The 19,033-nt window shown below is 36.3% G+C and overlaps 1 protein-coding gene across 1 annotated transcript in view; it reads left to right on the top strand.

Annotated features, from left to right (window-relative positions):
• The first annotated feature begins 5,719 nt into the window (after positions 1 to 5,719).
• LOC120469129 (carbohydrate sulfotransferase 8) overlaps positions 5,720 to 19,033 on the top strand; it is a 45,115-nt gene continuing 31,801 nt past the window's right edge. Inside the window, exons 1-2 of the mRNA XM_039657890.2 lie at positions 5,720 to 5,977; positions 17,404 to 17,612. Coding sequence (XP_039513824.2) covers positions 17,438 to 17,612 — 175 coding nt within the window. The 5' untranslated portion in view covers positions 5,720 to 5,977; positions 17,404 to 17,437. The remainder of the gene's footprint in view (positions 5,978 to 17,403; positions 17,613 to 19,033) is intronic.

The following is a 19,033-nucleotide window of genomic DNA, read 5'->3' as shown; positions in this document are numbered from 1 at the left end:
AGTCTAATGGTGTTGGTTATATTCCCGCAGTGTTCAACTCCATCTGGGACAAGTCAAAGGTCACAAGAGGTTGTAATACAGGTGAAATAGTGCCTGATGAGGAATGCAGTATGGGTTTACGGCCCAGTGATGTGGAGAACTGTGATATTGGCACAGTTGTGGAGCAGGAAGGTATTGAAAAATATTGCACACACACACAAACCTTGAGTCGCTAATGTGGCAAGGGACTCCGTAGTACCAAGAAATAGATTACATTTCAGGGTAATTGCCAAATACACTGCTGATAATGTCTAATGACTGTCGCTGTGCTGTGGGAAGCCAGTGGGCAGTTTGTCTTTGTGGGTTGAGAGTCAGAGTGCCTGTGTAACAGCAGCTCCTGCAACAGTCAAATGGAGGAATTCACCGAACGGTGACATCAGGGAGGACAGACACCAGACCTTTTTACTGATACATTGAATGTTTTAGCATTTTGTTGCTCTCCCTGGTCTCCTTAAAGGTTTATTGCACATTGATTACCCTCTAAACCTTTTAAATGAAACAGGATGCGTTTGCTAATGTACTTTCAAAACATTCTCTATATCTAACACCACGTTGACAGGCAAGTATTTTAGGGTGACCAACAGTCCTGTTTTCCCAGGACATGTGCTTTTTTCACGTCTTGTCCTGGCTGTTTTTTCATAAAGTGATGAAAATGTCCTGGTTTTCAAAAAACTGCTGGGAAAGATCAGCTCTATTAGCAAAATATAGATGGGCAAACGAGGAGGGTGAGGATGAAGAGGAAGAACACTAAAGATATAAATATATTTTCTTAGTTTGTTTTTTTTAAGTTGGTGAGAGCTATTTTTTGTTCAATTTGGAGAAATTTCTTTTAGTTTATATATTTATTTTTCTAATACAGAAGAGACAATACTTCTATCATTATTTCATTATTTTTGAAACCTGGCAAAATAAAACATGTTGAGTAACTTTCGAGAAGCCTATCTGAATTGTGTCTTTAACAATCTTTGAGTAAACTTCGAGTATCATTTGAGTATCTGTATCTGTTGAGCATCTGAGTGTCCTGGTTTTTGGTAATCAAAATATGGTCACCCACCCTAAAGTATTTCAGTTTCAATTTGGTTCATCCAAATGAGAGTTTCAGTGCAGCTTCAATGGCTTTAAACGACACCAGACGATGAATAAGGGTCTTATCTAGGAGTCATGACTCAACAAAGGATATGTCCATTTTGATGAACGAGTTTGAACAGGAGAGTCACGAACGCTCATCACAGAACAGAGCAAGGCGAGCATTTGTGCTTATAAAACTTAAACTTTTTTATTTATTTTTGAAATGACCAATCGTTTCGTTAGACAAGACCCTTATTCATCGCCTGGTGTCGTTTAAAGCCCTTTGAAGCTGCACTGAAACTCTCATTTGGACCTTGAACCGTTTGGTTCCCATTGAAGTCCATTATATGGAGAAAATCCTGGAATGTTTTCATCAAAAAAAGCAAACTACTCCTTTAAGTGGAAAAATCGCTCCTCTTCGCAACATAATAATCATTTCATGTCCAATATTTGTTGTGATGTTTTTGTTTATACCTGCTGTCTAAACCAGCACAGTAGGCTACGGACTTTCCCCCATCTCGTCCATTCTACTTTTCACGTCCTGCTCTCCGTCTGCAGACAAGCTAGTCTTGCATTATATAATTTCCCTTCAGAATGATTATTTTGCCTTTACGTTTATAAGAAAGTATAATGTGTAGACAGGAAAGTATGGATAAAAATGGCTGGTCTCGCGTCCTCATTAGCCACCAGCTCACGCATTGGAACATTTCCTACATGGTGAATCCCATGCACTAGGTGAGTCAGTGGTCCAGCCAGCCAGCAGAGGGCAGTAGTGTGCGGGCTTCATTGTACTGCCTCCACCACAGTGAGCCTGTGTTCCAGGTGCTCTCACACCGACTGGAGTCCTGGGAGGATACATTTTCTTTTTCACTCTTCAATAAATCACCATTAATATTGACTTTCTGTGGGCTGACTCACTTTCTTCATCTAAATTTAGAAGACAGAGGAACCCATCTAAATCTAGTTAGAGGACAGAAAATGCCATCCTTTGAGAAAGATCTATTCATTTTGCCATGGTGTTATAAATAAGTCTGTCTGAAGCACCTGGTAAAAGTTTTATCTTGTTTTAGAAGTTTCGCTTTCCCACCTGTCTTCTGTGAAGGTCGGATTTGTGTCTTGGGAAACATAACGTTTTTCGCTTTCAGAGATCAGCAGGTCATGAGACATGCAATAACAAAGCGTCTTTTGCCACAAATGGGCCACTGTACTGGGTTTTATTGGGTTCGGTTAATATGATGCAATATGGTCTGCAAAACAATTTTGGAGGGGGGGTTTGATGTTTGTTTGTGCTCTGCACTTCAGGCTTGAAATTTTATGAAATCACACAGACGGGGCTATGGGTGACATCATCATCTCTTTTATCCACAAACCTCATCATTGACTGAACTGCTATTTGATCTCCTGGTAAGAGCTCCATTAGTGAGCTAAAAGAAGCTTCTAGCCCTGCAGATGAACTAATTATGTATTGGTTGGCAATCCATACAAGGAAGAAGCGCATGCAGCAAATGATTCAGTCCAGGTGTAACTTAGTCATTGATAAATTTGCCACCCTGAAACTAGACAGAAAACTGAATAACAACATCATAAATCAAAGCAGATAATCTGAAACTTTAATAAAGTCTATGATTCCTTATTGATTGGGTTAAAGTCCATATGAAACTATTTGTAACAAATTTTACTTCCTTTAATATAATATGACTGGAGGGAAAGATTATATTTAAAGGGGTCATGATATGGATTTTTAAAAGGTTCATTTAATGTTGATACTGAGCTCACAAAAATGTAAATGTATGTTTGTAAAATAATTATTTTCAACTTTCATTCTGACCCTCGGTCTCAAATGATCAGTTTTTAAGGGGCGGCTCCTTTAAGGGGTCTAAATCTGTTATGATTGGCCAACGTCATTGCAAAAAGAGTCGACGAGTAAGTGTTTTGAAGACTATCCATATAATTTAAAGACAAACCATTATTTAATTGTTTACTTGCGGGTAGCGTAGCTGTTGTCAGATCCAATAGAGTTAGCTTATTCATCTTCCAACAAAAGTTACTGTGTGAACTGTCTATTGTATTTTTTTCAAATTTTTGGAGCTTATTTAAATAAATGCTTTTTTATAATAAGGAGGACAATTTAAACTACAAAACTTGCAGGATATTAATAGTGCAAAGACCTCTTATATGTCAAAAGATCAAGGGAAATTACATTTTTTATGTTGTGGCCCCTTTAAATTCCCATGAGAAACTTTGCATTGACTCGCAAAACTTTTGTGATGTGAAAGTTTACTTTTATTAAGGAGTTTCAGTAACTCCAAATAAATAAAACAACTAGCCAAACCATCTTGGATGTCAATGGTTATGCTTAAGTAAAGGACCTTGAACAGAATGTCCCATATTGCCTTTCATTTTGGACTGGCGAAGACATTTCAGGGCTGTGGGGATAGAGCAACAAGGAGACCTGAATCATCAGATCAATATTCTTTTGTCTATTTCTGCAGTGAATAAAAAAACAATTGGTTATCTTGTGGGCAGCGAGGTGAAATGTATTGCTGTATGGAAAAGTAGGCAGTATCTTATGGGGACTGTGAAGAAATGAAATGATGGAAACTGACAGTAATTTATAAAGTAATCAATATGTGCCTTCAGGATAAAGTAGCACAACCGCCTTCGGTACATCATTTAATCCATTTGGCGGTGGAAGTCTATTGTTTTGAAGTCAATAGACAAAATAATGTCATAAATAAAATTTGATCGACAAGAGAAAGGTTAATCAGCATTGTGTTATACTTGAATGAAATTTAAGTAACATTTCATATTTCATCCCCCCCTGCATATTTTCACCCCTTTGTAAAATATAGCAGCGCTACACAATGATATCATTGTCAGTTCACAATGTTCCTTTAATCTCTGTCAGTCCCCAGAGTCTGAATTTATTTATGGACTGTATGTTTATTTATAGACAGCCAAAAAAAAAAAGTGTAGAGTAGTGCAAGAACTATTGAATATAGTTGATAAGAACAGTGTTATTTTAGTATCATATATCATATCATCATTAAATTGGATTTTATTTTTATATAAAATGTTGCTGGCAACTAGCTGTTATACAATGTTTACGTTTTTTTTGTAACGATTTATGGTTTCAGTTTACGAACCCCTGCATAAGAACACAATATTTTAGATTTTACGTTCATTAAAACTTTATTAGCACAACCCTTACGAGACGTGCTGAGGTGTCACAGGATGAGGACAAAGTTTAAAATATAAATTAGATTTAATAAAACAAAAAGGCAGAAAGGCTTAACAATGTTCATAACATTATACACAAACAACAACCGACAACTAAAGACTGAAAACAGAGGAACAAAATACACGGAGATGATGAAATTAATATGAACAGGTGTGATGATTATGAGTTTATGGGATTATGGGAAATGTTGTGTGCTGCGGTGACTGGTCTGGTGCCTGAGGAATGTTGTAGGATGGTACATGATGCCATCAGGCAATACCGTAGTATTTACATGGTACTCAATATAAGAAACCCATAGACTAGAGCCATACAATGTCCAAAATTTTAAATCATTTTTATTTTAATCACAATGTGTGTCTTTTTCATGTAGTCTCCCCAGGTATGACTCGTTAGTTCCCTTGTTTATACTCTTGTGTGTTCCTGCATGAAAATCAACCACACCCCATTGTTACCTTGTTAGTCTGTGTATAAATTGCCCTTGTGTTTCTCTTGTGGTTTGTCAGTCGTTGTTTGCGTTCCTGAGTTTCTTTGTTTGCCCTGGATTCCCTGCGCTTGTAATGTTATTAAAGTGGTGCTCGCATGTGGAGACTCTCTCTCTGCTTCATCTCTGCCTTAACTTTACAATATGGGTCATACATTATATAGGCCTACTGTATTGAACTAAACATAAAATAGCCTGTAAAAATTATACATTTTATGTATAACAATGACATACTCTAGTCAAGTGCAGGATTTTATACTATATTATTCATAATATTAAATTATAATATTCATTTATAAATATATTAATTAACTGTCAATAATGAACTGGTTAATGATTGATTAGATTATCTTACACAATGGCAAGAAAATTAACAAGATGGAACGTGACACAGTTATAGCAATTAAAACAATATTCTAAAGAAATTTTATTTTGAAACATTTTGATATTCCCAACTTTTTTCATTTTAGAGGGTAGCCAAAAATGGCAACATAGTCAAACCAAATAGAAAAATGATTTTAAAATTCTCATAAATGTATAAATAAATAAATAAATAAATAAATAAATGGTTGGGGAAACTAACTAATATGGTTTCTATCTATAAAAAAATCCAGTATTGTAAAACATACATAATGGGAACATGAAAACATAGTAGCGAAATCCGAGCATTAATGAAAGTTATATCCAAATAAGGAATATGATGTCCTCACCATATTATAGAGATCTCTCCATCCTCCATTCTAACTGACAGTTCAACCGTGAGCGTCTGTTATGAAGCATACCAAACTTGAACTTCGTCAGACTTTGACGGGTTATTACAGAAGCTGTTGCTTGGCAATATCAGCAGCAGCATCGGTGTCCCTAGAGAGCGCGCGAGAATAGAAGCACAGGATGCGCACGCACGCACGCCCAACACACACACACACGAGCGCCGCGTGAGTCGCGACCGTTCTCATCTCACCAAACACCGCTGCCAATCGCTTTAAAGTTACACTCCGACACCAGATAGTCATTTCATCGCGGGCTACGTTTCATTTACGTGCCATGGTTCAGTTACTAACTCGGCACTGAAATTTAAACCGTTGAATTCAGCCAGCACAAACGGAGTGCCTACAGCGGCACATTTGAGACATATGAAGATTGTTGAGGTAAGTGTTGCATGTGCTAACGGTTTGTTTCGTGTTTAGCCCTAGAGGAAATAGTAGAATTAGGTCCCCCCAGGCGAGACATTTGAGCTTAAAGAGGGAATAAAGTGTGTGTCCGAGTCTGGACCTCGGAGGAGAAGTGAGGAGACAGAATTGTTTGTAAAGAAGTGGAAACGCAGTCAGTATCGTCAGTTTGGGTAGAAATTACCTGTCGTAAGGACAGTAACGTTAAAGTTGCCTCATTCTAACGTTTTCAAGTGGAAAGGATGAATGTCACTTTAATGAGTTGAACACGTCGGTTTTCAGAGCTGAACTTTGAAAGATTAATTGTCAGCAAAAATTATTTTTATTTATTGATAGTTTGTCTAAATGGTTTCAAAGTGGAGACTTAATGACTTAAAAAAGGGACCAGTCATTCATCTTCTGATATGTGTTCTCATAAAATGAAAGTGAATGGTGACAGAGGCTGTCATTCTCCTTAACATCTCTACCTTATGTGCTCCACAATAGAAAAAAGTCATAGTATGATGGAGTTTTCATTTTTGGGTGAACTGTCCCTTTAAGGTCATTTAGTTCTTATTACAACATGCATTTTAATTCACTCGAAGTACTTTTGGAAATAGAGCTTCAATTTTTTATTGCCCGTCACAGTGCCATGTGTGCTGTTCTGTCTCTCCAACAGATGTCACATCCATCACTGTGATGTTCAGGATATAACTCACACCTTTTCAGAGGTGTGCTGCACTGTCTCATACAGATGGCTTTTGGGGGAGAAAGAGACATTCTCCTTTTTCATTCTGTGTAGGACTCTGAAAGGGAAGATTTAAGAGATCTTCACTCTGATTCCTTTGAATTATTTCTCGGCAGGCTATAAATAGTAGGGTGACATGCCCCTACCAGCTTCTAGTTAAGAAATGGATGTGCTCAGAGGACTTTCTAGCATGCGTTCTACTTAAATGACAATAATAAATGAAGGAGTGGTTGATATCGCAACAATTATTTGGCCAGTCAGTTTACATCTGCAGTGTCACAGATAATCCTGAAAGTCTTTAAAAATAATTTGAACATAAAAATGTATAGAACCACTTTATTCTTATGTTAAACCATGTATTATTTGAGCTGTACATTTTATAATTTATTATTTGAGCATTTTAAAAATAATGTTAACACATTATTCTTTAGGTCTAGTGGCTGTTCTGTTGAACGGGTATCGTTTACACATTGGCACCATTCACATTCATTGCGGTCCATTGAGCTTAACCAAGAATATTCACTTTTTACATGGCACATCTACTGAATCCATGTCTCTTAACAATTTTAAGTTTAATCTTTAATCTGTTCTATTTTCTATTCACCCAGTGAGTGAAATATGAATGTAAGAGCTCTTCTTTTCCCTCCCAAGGGAATCGATTTGATTGGCTGCCCAGTGCCTAACATTTGGTCATCGCTCATCATCAAATAATTTTGTCTCGTAACAATTCTGCCTGCGTTTCACCCTGTTCTTTACGTACGGTTATTTTTACATTTGCTGGCATAGAATTGGCCTATAATGGCCTCCTTAATTCTGTGGAAATAATACTTGTGGGACAACTCATGCATTTTTTAGCATTATACTAATGGATGTTTGCTGTTTGTGGGGGCCACAGAGAGCCGTAACATTTTAAAACGACCACTTAAGGACAGAAATCTGGTTTGGCTGTAGCCTATGCACGGTACTTTTAAGATCCTATTGTCGTTTTTCATCATACATTGTAAATATGTTTGTGATGCACACTTTTTGAATTAGCATTCTCTTTTGCGGCTTATGTTGCAGGTCTTTAGTGTGCATTAGTGCTTTCAAAAGGGATTTCCAAAAAAGTGATAGCGTTATGGGGTTTGACAGTAATACAGTTTGAGGAGCCAATGGTTTAGTCACAACCTCTTTTAAATGCTTTTTATTGTTAAATAATTAAATAATTTAAACACAAACACACAAACTTAAGTCTTGAGCTCTTCAACCTCACACACCTCACACCCACACAGTATTCCTCTGTGAGCCTTATGACAGCGCCTGCTGTCTGAATGTCAAGGACAGAATCAGAAAGCTTCAAGAGAAGGTAAAAGACAAGTTCTCACTCTTTATGATTAGTCAGGCCCTGAGAGGATGAGGGTTTGACATTCAAAAGATCCACTCATCAAACTGTCTGACTGGAATATAGGCAGATGGGTGAACCAACTGCATGGGTAAAGCTATGAAGACTGGCATGTCAGTGAATGTCTTCGGGGTATTCTCAAGACATTCACTGAAAAGAAGGTTTTCAACAAATTGTCAGACTACAGGTGCTTAGGTCCTTCAGAAAATTTTGATTGTTGACCAGGTCAAACTATTTATTTTATGAGCTTATTATATTTTTTATTCATTTTATGTGAATATTGTAATGCAATTTTTATGCAATTTAAAACAATTGTATTGCAAAATGCATTGCCATTTGCAAGTTACTGAATTTTCAGGTAATAGGCCAGAAAATGTGACACAAAAAGCAAGCTGTTGCTAGCTATTTAAAAAATATGTATTTATATAATTTAAAATACATGTTTGTTTGTTATTTGCAATATGTTGTGTAATGTGTTCGAAACAGTTTGTAGATTTTTTACTTGTCTTATTGTCATACTTTAAAATGGTAAAAATTGTTACTTCTCAGGTCACATTTAGGGAATAATATATTGGATAATGGATTCTAATGGATGCCATAATTGTCAAAATTATGACATTTAAATTGTTAGATAGGCCTACAGGTAAGATAGTTGAGAGTTGAGACCGACCAAAATCACTGATGAATCCAAAATACAACGAAGGTGTGCTGTGCACATCCCACGCACCCTAATTGGGCTTAGGCGGAGGACAACAAAATAATGATAATAGAAAAAGGAAACGTGTCCACACTGAAAATACCGCTCCAAATGACTTTTGTACAAAAACAGCATGTTTTTTCCTCCACTCAAAAGTTGACAACGCGGTATACATGGTATTGAGCTGAAACTTTACAGACACATTCTGAGACTTATATTACATCTTGTAAAAGGAATAATACATCCCCTTTAATTAGACTCACTCTGAAAAACATGAGAATTCATATTATGTGACAAAAAAATAAAAACTTTAAATCAGCATACAAAACAATAATGGTAGAGACAACAGTAATGTGATATTAAAATTCCACTCTCCCATAATTTGTAATATTTTATAAAGCAGTATAAAAATAGCAATAGCTACCTTTATTTTTTTTTAAAACTACATCTTTAATATATAAAAATATAAAAATCACTATATGCTTAATATAAAAATCCCCATTCAGTCCTAATGGTGACAAAGTATTTAAAGTATAAATCCAAAAACATTCCCTTTGCAACAATTTTTTTTCTCATAATCACCTCCTCTTAAAGGAAAACTTAAAGGAAAAGGAATTTTTTTTTTTGTAAATTTGGAGTGCTGTCAGTACAGAGAACAATGACAAAAATCTGTGTTTCCTACAACTCTTTTTAAAATGTGCACCTTGTTTAAATTGGGCAAGTTTTAAAACTACTTTTTGTTATGATCTTGAAAATGAACCCAAACGCAGACAGGATGCTTGACAATTTATTAATGGACAAAAACAGGAAAAACAACTCATAAGGGGGCAAAACATGGACAGAGTAAGGAGTGACTGAACTAGATTATGACCTCACAAATAACTAGACGACAAACAAACGGCAAAGAAAGAATCAGTACTCTCTCTAGACAAATACACTTGACAGGATACACAAGGTAAGATAACACTCAGCTAGGAATCACAATGAACTGACACAGGACAGCAAACACAAGGGGATAAAATAGGGAGAAACTAAGACAACACAAGCACATGGCCCAAACAAAAGGCCATGTGCTTGCACACAAAACATGGGTCTGTCATGATCCAACCTCAAGACTAGCTGTTAAAATACTAGCATTTTTATTCATAACTTTCACATCTACTGCAGTCAGATTCACTGTGTTCTCTCTGAATAAAATCACTCACGTGGCTGTGCACTTGTAATGGACATATCAAGGATGTTAAGAGGTTAAAAGCAGGTTTAAAACTTGCCTCATTTAAGTCAACAGGGTGCAAATTTTAAAAAGAGGATAACACCATGAAGGAAACACCGATGTTTGTCGTTGTTCTCTGTACTGACAGCACTCCAAATTTACAAAAAAAAAAAAAAAAATGTACATTTACTATACCAATGTATGGCAAAGCAGACATTTTTTTCAGCATGTTGTGTGATGCTTGGTCCAGTGGTGCATTGAAAGTCTCAGTGTGGCCGTGTACCATGAGTCCCTGCTCTTGTGTTTGAGGCATGTGCAAGAGCATGAGCGCTCTTGTAAAAATGGGTTGCAATCTAAAACATCACAGATAGACGCCGCTAAAAAAATACATATAGCACCTTTAACTAACAAGAACTAAAAATGAGTTACAGTATTCATTTAGGGTTGGGCGATGTCTACCAATTTGGCATCAGACGATGTCTACAATGAAACATTGCGATGGACGATGATATCGGGAGGGAGTGGTGTGTGTGTTTAAACTATTGATTTAAATAATATATTAGTAAACACTGAGATTAACTAAGATTATCATGCTGTAGACGTATTGTTCATTCTTAGTTTATGCTAACTAGTTCAGTCAAGTAAGTAATGAAACCTTATTGTAAATTCAGAACTCACATCGCATGGCTAATTAATTGACTGAAGATCATGCATAATCAATGTAATTTTTTTTATTATTGGCATGGCAACCAAGATAAAGAGTAGGCTAAATACAGAAAAAAAACGGTCTTTCCTTAGTAATTTCGAGCTTTTCCTTTCTCGGGTTAGGGGTGTAACCGATCTTAGACCAGCATGTATGGCAATATTCTTAGAAACACATCATGGTCAGGGGCCAGTGAGCTTTGGCCATCATTAAAGAGAAAGAAAGATGTGGAAAGTCTTTCTGGAACTGTTGTTTAAAGATCATCCTGAGTAAACATCTGTCTTTCGGAGAATCGTGCCAATGCGTGCACATTAATATTGTGTAATTTATTTCCCTCTGGGGCCAGTACACCTCATGTGTGAGGGAGGTCAACATATGGTGCTGAGCTGTGTGTGTATCTGCGTATGATAGGCAAAGAACGCAAGCTGTTTAAACAGAGTCGGTATTACGTTGTGAGAAAGCAGAGAGTGTATTTCGTTGTGTATCGGATGAGTGGCCAGGCGTGTGTCCGCCCCAGTGAAGTGACTGATGTAATTTACACTGTCACAACATAAGGCCTGGTCGCGGGATGACAGGGGAGAGAGGGAGAGCAAGGCACAGTGATGACTGACCTGTCAGCACTGATCAGTTTTTGTGTCATGCAGGCAGTTCAGTAAGAGACGAGCACCTGTAGCGTTAGAAGAGGACGGTCATGTGAATCGACCGTGATTTGGCCAAGCAGGACATAGAACTGGATCAACATCAAAAATACATTGGGACTATTAAATACCCTTAAAGTACCTGTATGCAAGAAATTTATTTCAATCAATCATACATTCTCCCTGATATGTCATATGTCATGATAAGTTGTAATTAAAAAATCTGAGCGTATTGTATCGTGAGATCAGTATTGTGTATCAAACCAAATATCTACCCCTAAATATCATCATATTGTTTTTAGGACCAACAAGAATGTGAAAATGTCCTGCTTGGAATAATCACAGTACGCATCATGGTTAGTAGAAGGATAAGAGGACCTGAGGGAGAGCAGTGCAAGACAGCAGCATCTGGAGACTTGCATGGGGCCGGTTACTATGGAAGTGAGTCTCTTAGGACGTCAGGGAAATACTACTCAGCAGGTTGCATCTTAGTCCAATTAGACGCCACACTTAATTTGATTCAAGTTTCGTTAAAACATCAGATGGAGTCTGAAAATGACATGAATGATTAAGTGAAATCATATTTATATATTAATTGCAATTTATTTCCCAAAATGATATAAAAACAAACTTAAAATGTAAAAAAAATGATTTAGATTTGAGTACATGACCACACGTAATATTGAATGCTCAAAGTTCCCACATAATGTATAATCTGTATGTGTTATTCACACCACACAGCAACCTAATGACTGATGAAGATCATCTGGACCTCATCACAAGTGATTTTGAAATAAACAGATCACTCTAAATCCCAGTTTAACAATCACGTGCTGCAAGTAATTACTGACGGGTGACAGCTATGGATTATGAGATATAGCCTATAATGAACTGTCTGAAAATACACTGCCAGTATATATATGATAAATGAAACCAAAATGGGGGGGGAATAGATTTTCGAGACGAGATGAGAAAGAAATTCAGAAGATTTTCCAGATTCATGCCCTTTTTACAGATTATTCAGTATATCCATGCAGAAAGCCGCTGATGGATGAGGGGTTTGTGTACACATAGGACCAGGTTTAACCTTCTTCTCCATCCTTCCTTTGATCCCCAAGTAATCACAGCCCTTCCTCCATCATATTCTAGGAGCGCTTTACTTAATGAAAAAATGCTGTGATCTGTAAATGAAAAGGCTTTGGCGGGTCTCTAACCATTAATCCACGTAGGTTAATATCACACATGCCCAAGAATCAATATGGTTCTTTCCACAGAGAAAGATTGGACAAAAAGTTTTTATTCAGGATTTTTTTTTTTTACTGAATTATCAATGTTGAAAAATATACAGGTTCCCAACCTTCTTGTCTTACTAACCCTACGTGCCATTAGCAAGGCCACCTTTTTATGTTCCATCATCCACACAAACTAACAGTTTTTTTAACTTAAAAAGTGACTGAAAGTGTTAAGCAATTAATTACAAAAAAAAGTCACGAGATTAATTGTGGTTAATTATAATTTTTATTGGTTTTTTGTTATTTTTTATTCATTGTATTATTTTTTAAATAATAATAATACATTATTAGCAGTAGTAGAAGTATTAATAATAATAATAATTCTAAAAAATAATTTGTGACTTGGATAAAACTTTTATGGTCCTTATAATATTAAAATATTTAATTAAATATCAACATACACACACACACACACATGTATATATACTGTATATATATATATATATATATATATAGAGAGAGAGAGAGAGAGAGAGAGAGTATATATAGAATTAATAACAATCATGATAACAATTATTATTATTAATTTGTATGTATTTATTAATTATATATCTAAGTTGTTCACCTAAGTATTGTATTAGGGTCCTAATTTCTTTTTTAATACCCCCTGGTGTACGTACACCGCTGGTTGGGAATGGGAATCACTGTCCCAAAGCCCTGTATGATTGCAAAGCATGAGCCGTGAGTCAGGCATGCCGCAGTATCATTTTTATTCAGTCTTAGAGAATCTCTGTAATGAGACATCCTTCATTCTCTCCAGTAATACCTAAGGAAGTGGGCTGGAGAATATTTCAAGGATAAGCTATCTTCCCCTTTGATGTAATGTATGGAAGATAAATGTGCAAGTGGGCATAAAAGCAGATTTTTGATATACAAGTTAATAATGCAAAGACATAAAGATCAATTGATTTCTGTCTGTGCAGCGAGAGAGAGATATTTCACCATTTCAGTATGATTAGGGAGGAAAAGTTATCGTAAAATCAAGTCATTTGTGCTTTTTCATTTTTCATTTACATTCACATTACATTTTATTTGAAAAGGGGGTTTTTTGAGGGCCAATCATTGTAAAAGTCTCTGATTCACCCTCTATTTTTTATCTGGTCTGCTATTGCTATGATTCAGACTGTACATGAACGGTTTGACCTAAAAATATCAAAATTGAAAATACTGTGGTAACAAAGACACCTACATCTTGGATGCCCTTGAGGTAAGCTAAAACATATCAAAAATTAATTTCAAAGTGAACTATCCCTTTAACCCAAAGGATTTGACATCATTGGGTCCTCCACAGCTTCCAGACGGCTTTAGAGAATCTTTTTGGCGATCAATAAGGTTATTATATTGTAGGTTAGGATTGATTTTAATTGCATACAGAGAAAAGTTATTTGAAAATTTACAGAATTAAAAAATAAAAAATATGATCATATACAATTTCCTGTGTCGTCAATTTTTAGGTTACAGGACACGTCCCAATCCAGTTAAAATGCAGAGCCAGTTCTCAAAATAAAACTACCCATGCACAGAGAATCGTCAGCATGCCATGGCATGTACTAAAATGATTTTACCTGGGAAAGGGAATTAATGACCTCAAAAAAGCAAATGGCTATAAATGCTGTTTTTTTTAATAAGATTACACTGAGATTATGTTGACAAATCAATGCAATGGTTTGCTATGTTTGAATGTGGTAAACTGGATCAATGGTTTTAATCATTTCTAATTTCAGAGTACTGATTCAACAGGGTAATTGCAAAAGTGAGGTATAATATTCAGAGCAGTGATGAATGTGTTCAGCAAGGAAGGACAGAGCGAAGTGAGGGAGAGACAGTGGGGATGGGGAAGCTTATTGATTTGCGAATATGTCCTCCATCTGTCACCATAATGAATGTTAATATTACACTACACAAAATACAGCAGCTCAACAGATCACATGAACCAGTAGTTTAAGACTCAAGGCTGGTTTTAACTTAGCTTCACTGCAACTAAACTTTTGCAGAGCTCATTTTAAATCTGTAAATAGTCCATCTACGTAACTTCACGTCTTTTGTAATTAACAGCTGTCTAAACAAACAAGACAAAATTGATTTAGTCGGTTTATGTAAATACAGAGATTTAATTTATCTTGGCTAATTGAGCACATCTGGTCTTTTTGATCTTACAAATTTGCAAATATTGGAATCACACATGATTGAAAAAAGCCTCTACATACCTGACTGAACAATCAAAATAAACTATCATGTTCCTAGTCTGTACATAATTTATCTGTGTACGTTACCACAACCGTAAAAAACAAATCATAATCATAACCTCTGCCCCTGAAAAGACTTATTTTCACTAAGGCCAGAGTTTTTCATTTTTTTAATGCTATGGACATGCCAAAATTATCAATTCAGTCTAATCAAATGATCAAATTAGCTATGTATATTCATGTATAAAAACAAAATTTATTCTGCGAAAAAAAATATATATTATAAATATTTATGAAATATAATTCAGAAGAATATTTAGTTTCTACTCACAATGTATTTATACCCATCATCACTACTTTAAGATGTATAAACCTTAAAAGAAGATTAAAATAATTGTATTAAACTCATGATCATAACAAAGCAGAATGAAACAATCTCTTTTTTTCCCATTTCAATTTATTTATTTAATTTTTGACCTTGGCTGCGTGGTTATAAGAATAAAACTTCTATAAAGTGACTTCTTAAAGTTATTTAGAGAATACGTTTATAATGATCCACCACCTTTCCATATTTCACATGAATATTAAAGTTTGACTATTTGGCAAGTACAACAGTTGCATACGAGTTTGCTTAATTAATAGAAGTAATAATTCTTAAAAAGTGAAGAAAACACAGTCATTTTGGCCCGGGTTTGAATTCTAAGTATAATCACAAGTGAATGTCAAAAGTAAGATCTTAAATGACAGGGTAGCATCTGGTGAGAGAGCGCCTTTCATTAGAAGAAGATCCTCTGGCTCTACTGAGGAGAACAGCTCTAGATTACATCCACAGGTTTCCTTGTGCTTCTCAAGACCTTTTTTAAATCCCACTATCATACAGGTCAGGGATCAGCAATATCCTGGGACTGGGGTAATGGGGGAAGTGGTCCAATTCAGGGAAAAGCAATCAAGCCCAGATAAAAGGAAATGGGGCGTCGATGAAGGAGCAGGTGCATGGGGTGTTTTTTTTACTCAAAGCTGTTGTTAAAGAAATCTAACCCCATCACCTCAGCTGTGATTGCCTGCAAAGATGCGACTGTACACATCAAGCTGCAATTTTGGTGTTTTGATGTGGGAAGATGATAAGGCCGGTTTCCATCAGGCAAAGGTTTGATGTTCGGTTTTACAGTAAAAAATGCAGCACTTACATTTAAGTGCTGAATGGAAAATGCTTTCAAGCAAATGAAAATGACTTTGCAAAGCAAATGAAGCCACATTCACAGTGCTACATATAATTTCTGTAATTGCTGGGCTTTGATTTATTTTGATGACACCTGACCAGTTAAAATTGCGAGTTTTTTTTTTCTTTCTTTCTTTCTTCTTCATCTTCAGAGAGTTTTGGGCTTTCTGAACTTTATCCAATAAATAAAATTATAATTGTTGGCTAATTTTAATGATTGATTCAAAATGAGATTTTGAGGTCCACTCTATTACCAAGGGATTTTAATTATTTAATTTTGTGTTAAAACTGATATATATAGACATAGACATGTCCCAAATTGGTTTGCAAACCTCATATGAAGTGAATGAAACATTTAAAATTTAGTAAGAAGACCTGAAGTTGACTTCAGATATTTTCTGAAGGTTAAGCACTTCCTTCCATTGACTATTTGTTGAAAAAGAGTTCCAGGTGCTATTTTATAGCCTGGCCTTTTTAGCCTAGCCTGTTTGTGGAAAAGTGCCATTTGATGTGGAATTCATATTATAATACACAGTCCTATTAATAATATTAAAAGCAAATTAATTCAGTCGATTAATTCAGTAATCAGTTTATACCTTCCTCCTCAGTGCTCCAGATTTGTTTGGTGTTAAGCTCCACAAAGCACAGTGTATGATGAATGTTTGCAATAAGAATTTATGTATGTGTGAGTCAGGTTTGTCTAATCTCACAGTGTGTAGAAGATACACATGGAACAGGCAGGGCAAGATGTTTTGTGTAGGCTTCAGGTCCCTATGGGCTCAGCACATGATTCCTTGCGCTGCTCTCACCTGCTGAGAACAGCAAACCTCGCACACACTCCACAAACAACTGTGCCTCCCTTTCTCTCTTTCTTATTCTCTGTCTTGCATCTTCTCTTGTGGGAAATGGGACCTTGCAGTCAGCAGAATATTCATCAGATAAATCCGCGAAAACACAACGTGCTAAATATAAATGCATGCACATTGTGAGATACAGAAATAAACATTCACAAATGCAAACGCCCCATTGTCCTTTTCAATTTGTAACTTACTAAAACTAATCAAAGTTTTCAACATTTCCCAACAGCAGATTTAACTTGATTCTTTTTGCCATTATATAAAAAAAAAGAAGATTGCTGCTTGCGAATGAAAAAATTGCCAATAATGTTCTGGGTGGTTGCTAGGGTGTCCTAGCTTGTCGCTAGGCGCTTGCTTCTAAAGAACTCTAAACAATTCTAATTCCAAACTCTAAAACCACTGGCTTGTCTTGCAGAAGTAAAGCAGTCACGACGGCCTTGGTTGCTAAGTCACTGTTGAAGTGTTTTTTTTTCTTCTCTTGTGTGTGTGTAGGTCCCACCGGCAGGGCCGTGCGTCACAGGCCGTGATGTGGGTAGAGTGTAGGGTGCTGGAGGCCGTCTGTGGAGGCAGAAGGAGGTCCCTACTCTCGATGGTCATGAGAATCCCCGGCTCCTTCTGGTTTCTGCTGCTGTTAGGCGCTGGAGGTCTTCTTCTGCTACATCTACAGGACCTCACAGAGACACTCCAGCAACAAAACCAAGGTCTGTGACAAAACATGTGTCTCAGTTTTATTTTTCAAAGAAAGTGTTTGTCTATGAATTCTTTACAGATTTTAAAAACAAGAACAACTTTTATTGTTAGTAATGTTTTAGATGCGTGGTGTTTGCAGGACGCGAAGACGAAGATAAAAGTGAACAGAGCTAATTGACTGACTGATAACAACACCAAACAGGCATAAATATATACTAAGTGAAAACAAAGATGATTGGATTAACACAGGTGATATGAGGTAACTGATGAATAACCATTGAAACAAACAAGAATGCAATGAGAAACCTTGGAGACAAGAAACAAGTGGCGTGGCGGGAAACTATGAACAAAGGAGACGAGACTGAATGAAAAACAAACTTAGAGTCCATAAGGGTGAAACTAAGAATAATTGCGACAAACACTTACTAGACTGACTTATCCATATCCACTTTTTAGAAAAATCTACTATGATAGGCTTTTGAGGAACATTTATTTGTTCATCATTTTTTTATTTCCTTGCATTATATATTTCGCCACGACAATGAAAACTACAGAGCTTTGATCATAAAGCTAAGCATTTAAATACACTGGTCTACAGCCAAAACGCTTCTTTAATAAATGTAGTCAAACTTTACTAATTCTGGTTCACTGAGAACAAAAATTATGCTTAAAATTGCTGATATCTGCTATCGAGTCAGTATTATGACCCATGATTTGGGAAAGGTGGAGAATAAAAGAGTTATAAAGGGAGGGGATCTGAATTCAAACCAGAAATTACTAAAATGCATCTTTGACTGGATGTATGAATAAATCTATAACTGAGTTTGGAAAGTACTTGCTTTTAAGGCAAAACTATGAATAATGCAATGCAATCTGAAGCTGGTATTGCGTCATACAGTACAGGATATGAATTGTATCATGTTGTTCCTAGAAGTCATGGATGATCCAACCGTAACAAAGCTTACATCACTCTGCTGAACAAATTGCCCTCTATCAGCTCTGGAAATCATACAGCAGGGGTGCAAAACTCAATTCCTGGAGGGCCACCACCCTGCAGAGTTTACTTCCAGCCCTGCTCAAATACACACTGACTGTACCTGTAGTTTTTAAATTAGCCTGAAGGACATGATGAGCTGGATCAGGTGTGTTTAATTAGGGTTAAAGCTGTTGCCCTCCAGGAACAGAGTTTTGCACCCATCATACACCGTCGTGCTCTCTCTTATTAGTCAGTGGTAAAGTCATTTTGCAAAAGGACAGATTTGTGTTTGCCAAAGAGAGCAGAGATGCCTCGTAGTTGTGTAAACTGCAGATAACTTCAAATGGAGTAAGTTGAGCCCATGAATACAAGAGACAAGCGCCGAGTAGACACTGATTAGGATGTACAAAATCGTTTTTTGCCTTTTGTTTCATAATAAATTTGATTTATATAGCC

This window comes from Pimephales promelas, chromosome 25, assembly GCF_988280905.1.
Source record: "Pimephales promelas chromosome 25, fPimPro1.hap1.1, whole genome shotgun sequence".
In the NCBI taxonomy this organism is placed as follows: domain Eukaryota; kingdom Metazoa; phylum Chordata; class Actinopteri; order Cypriniformes; family Leuciscidae; genus Pimephales; species Pimephales promelas.
Note: the sequence above shows the minus strand (reverse complement) of the source record. Positions and strands in the feature narration are given on the sequence as shown.